The 2,500-nt window shown below is 48.0% G+C and overlaps 1 protein-coding gene across 1 annotated transcript in view; it reads right to left on the bottom strand.

Moving 5' to 3' along the window:
* LOC308366555 (teneurin-1-like) overlaps positions 1 to 2,500 on the bottom strand; it is a gene marked incomplete at both ends in the record, with an annotated part of 192,357 nt that overhangs the window by 91,640 nt on the left and 98,217 nt on the right. The window contains 1 exon segment of the mRNA XM_080840272.1: positions 2,234 to 2,500. This exon segment is cut by the window's right edge and continues 1 nt beyond it. Coding sequence (XP_080696398.1) covers positions 2,234 to 2,500 — 267 coding nt within the window.

The raw sequence follows: 2,500 nt of genomic DNA, 5'->3' as shown, positions 1-2,500 counted from the left end.
CAGCAGCTGGAAAAAAAGTGTGTATATATCCGAATATGGCCTCAGTAAGGGTCGCAAAAGAGTGGGCTAACCTCTGGGGAGGTCGCTGTCTACCGCGCTAACACAGAGGGGAAGCAGATTCACCTAGAGTGTAAGTGGGCGACTTTCACTTTGGAAAACAGCGCACAGGGGGTTTCAGGCCCACGACTTAAGTGCAAGAGAGCGAGTGAGTGAGAGAGAGAGAGAGAGAAAGATATATAGATATAGATATAGTGAGAGAGTGAGAGACAGAGGTTGGTTTGAAAGTCGTGAGAGACAAGACAGACAGAAAGAGAGAGTGAGAGAATGGTTTGAGAGGACTGACAGAGAGAGAGTGAGAGAGACAGATAGATAGAGAGAGAGAGAGAGAGAGAGAGAGAGAGAAAGAAAGAAAGAAAGAGAGAGAGCGAGAAAGAGAGAAAGTGAGAAAGTGAGATTGTGTGTGATTGTTCTTAGAGGAACCTCAGCTTGCGATGTCTGTCATGTTGAGCACACCAAGGATCCAGCACTAGACCCAGGAGCCCAATCGAGACAGGAGGCGTCCTGGAAATAGCATCGCTCTTTCCCTGATTTAACCGAGGATTTCTTCGCTCATCTCCAAGCTGCTTCGAGAAGGACTCAGAAACACGGATCACTGAGATGAGAGCTGGAGTTTCGATCCGTAATGCCTTGCGTCTGCAGGATGATCCGCTCACACCCTTTGCCTCGGATGGGCACAGTGTGCTGCGTCTGCTTCTTGAAACAGAACATTCTCTAAGCGAGGCGTGATGCGAAGCCTGAGACAGTTAACCAATCAGCAAACCATCCCTTTCTACGAAAAGAATAAAACACACTGTCGTCGGCAAACACATGCTGCTTAGTGCAAGCCAAAAGAGAGGGGACGGCAGATGGCTTTCTATCTCCCACAAAAGAGGTCACCTGACGTGGTACTGGGCTTTTTATTCCCACCCATGCAGGCACATACGTGATGCAGCTAATCAATCACGGCGAGCGCGTGATCACTTGATTGAACTACCGGAGTGAGGTGCACTCCTGCCTAGTTGGGGGAGCATAAATCTGTCTCTCAGCCTTGTGGCGCTACGGCACAGATAAGATTGCCCTTGACCTTAAGCGGTGGCAACCTTGACGCACCGGTACGTTTGGTGTGCTCTGCCGGTGGGTGGGGGGGTGGCGTCTCCCAGGATCCATGCTTAATACATAATCTTCTTATTAAATAGGGAGCAGTTTAGATGGACGACCCCCAAGAGAAAATTCCCGATTACAATTTTGAACTGACCACCGGAGAAGCCTAGGTCCCCGAGCACTGATTTATACTCGCCATAAAAGGATCTCCTCAGTCCGACTCCCCACTGGAGATTTGCATTTCTACGTCTGCTAATTCAGTGGCAGATTTCATGTGTGGGGACGTGCTAATGCATTCGCTCATCAGCATATGCGATCCCCTGAGTGTGACCTATGACCTTGGGCTAGCAGGAAGTGTGCAGTAATTAACGGAGCTGCAGGAACAGACAACATTTAAATACATTTACAGTACATTGACTTCTGATGCTGTAGGATAACAAAGTCAGTGAAGTCTGAAACAACCACACTCACCAAGTCAAGGACCATTACTATTCGTAAACAGTTGTGATGGCTACTCCAAGCACAGGATTATTACACTTAGAGGGAGTTTGAATGAAGTGAACATGAGCTTTTATTAAAGGAAAGCAAATGCTCACTCCCCGTAGAAGGGAATAGCTGAAATATGTTTGAGTGTTTATCATGTTTTAACAAAACTTAGTCATGTTTCAATACAGGCTTTTTATGAAGAGGGCCATGAAGATGTGATTTCCTCTTTTTTTGTTAAAGCAGCAGTATGGAGTCTTGGTCTAAAACTATCGAACTACCTACCTAAAGGATGCAAACCCCTTACAAAAACCACCATCAGCCAAGGTGGCACTGATTAAAGCTTGCCGACATGTTAACTGGTTGTGTTTTGACAATATTAATGGTGAAGTCGTGTGGTAAAGGTCCTTACATTTTCCCAGTGTTATTTGACCCGTACAACAAAACTACACAGTGCATAGTCTGGACGGCTAGTGAGAATGACAGGTGTATTTATTTGTCCTTCACGTGGCCATATACCCTCAAAATTAATTTGAAGGTAATAGCAACAGTAGTAGGTTTATGAAAACAAAAAGTGGCAAAGTGTTGCATAGTAACAGATTTCACGTACCAATAGCTTCTGTCAGCCCCCACACCTCCTGGCCGTAGATGTCGGTCTTGTTCCAGGCGAGCACGTAGACCAGGCTGGGAGCCGCCGGGTACCACCGCTGGTAGAGGCGGCCCTCGATGGCGGCCGTCACGTGCACCTTGCTGAGGGCCGCGGGTACGGAGGCGTGCGTGAGGATGATCCGCAGCAGCGACTGGTAGCCCGACGTGCGGGTGCTGAGGTAGCTGAGCTTGACGAAGCTGCCCGGGATCAGGATCTCCTCCTGGACGG

This window comes from Sprattus sprattus (genome assembly GCF_963457725.1).
Source record: "Sprattus sprattus genome assembly, chromosome: 6".
In the NCBI taxonomy this organism is placed as follows: Eukaryota; Metazoa; Chordata; class Actinopteri; order Clupeiformes; family Clupeidae; genus Sprattus; species Sprattus sprattus.
This window is presented reverse-complemented; position numbering and strand designations above follow the sequence as displayed.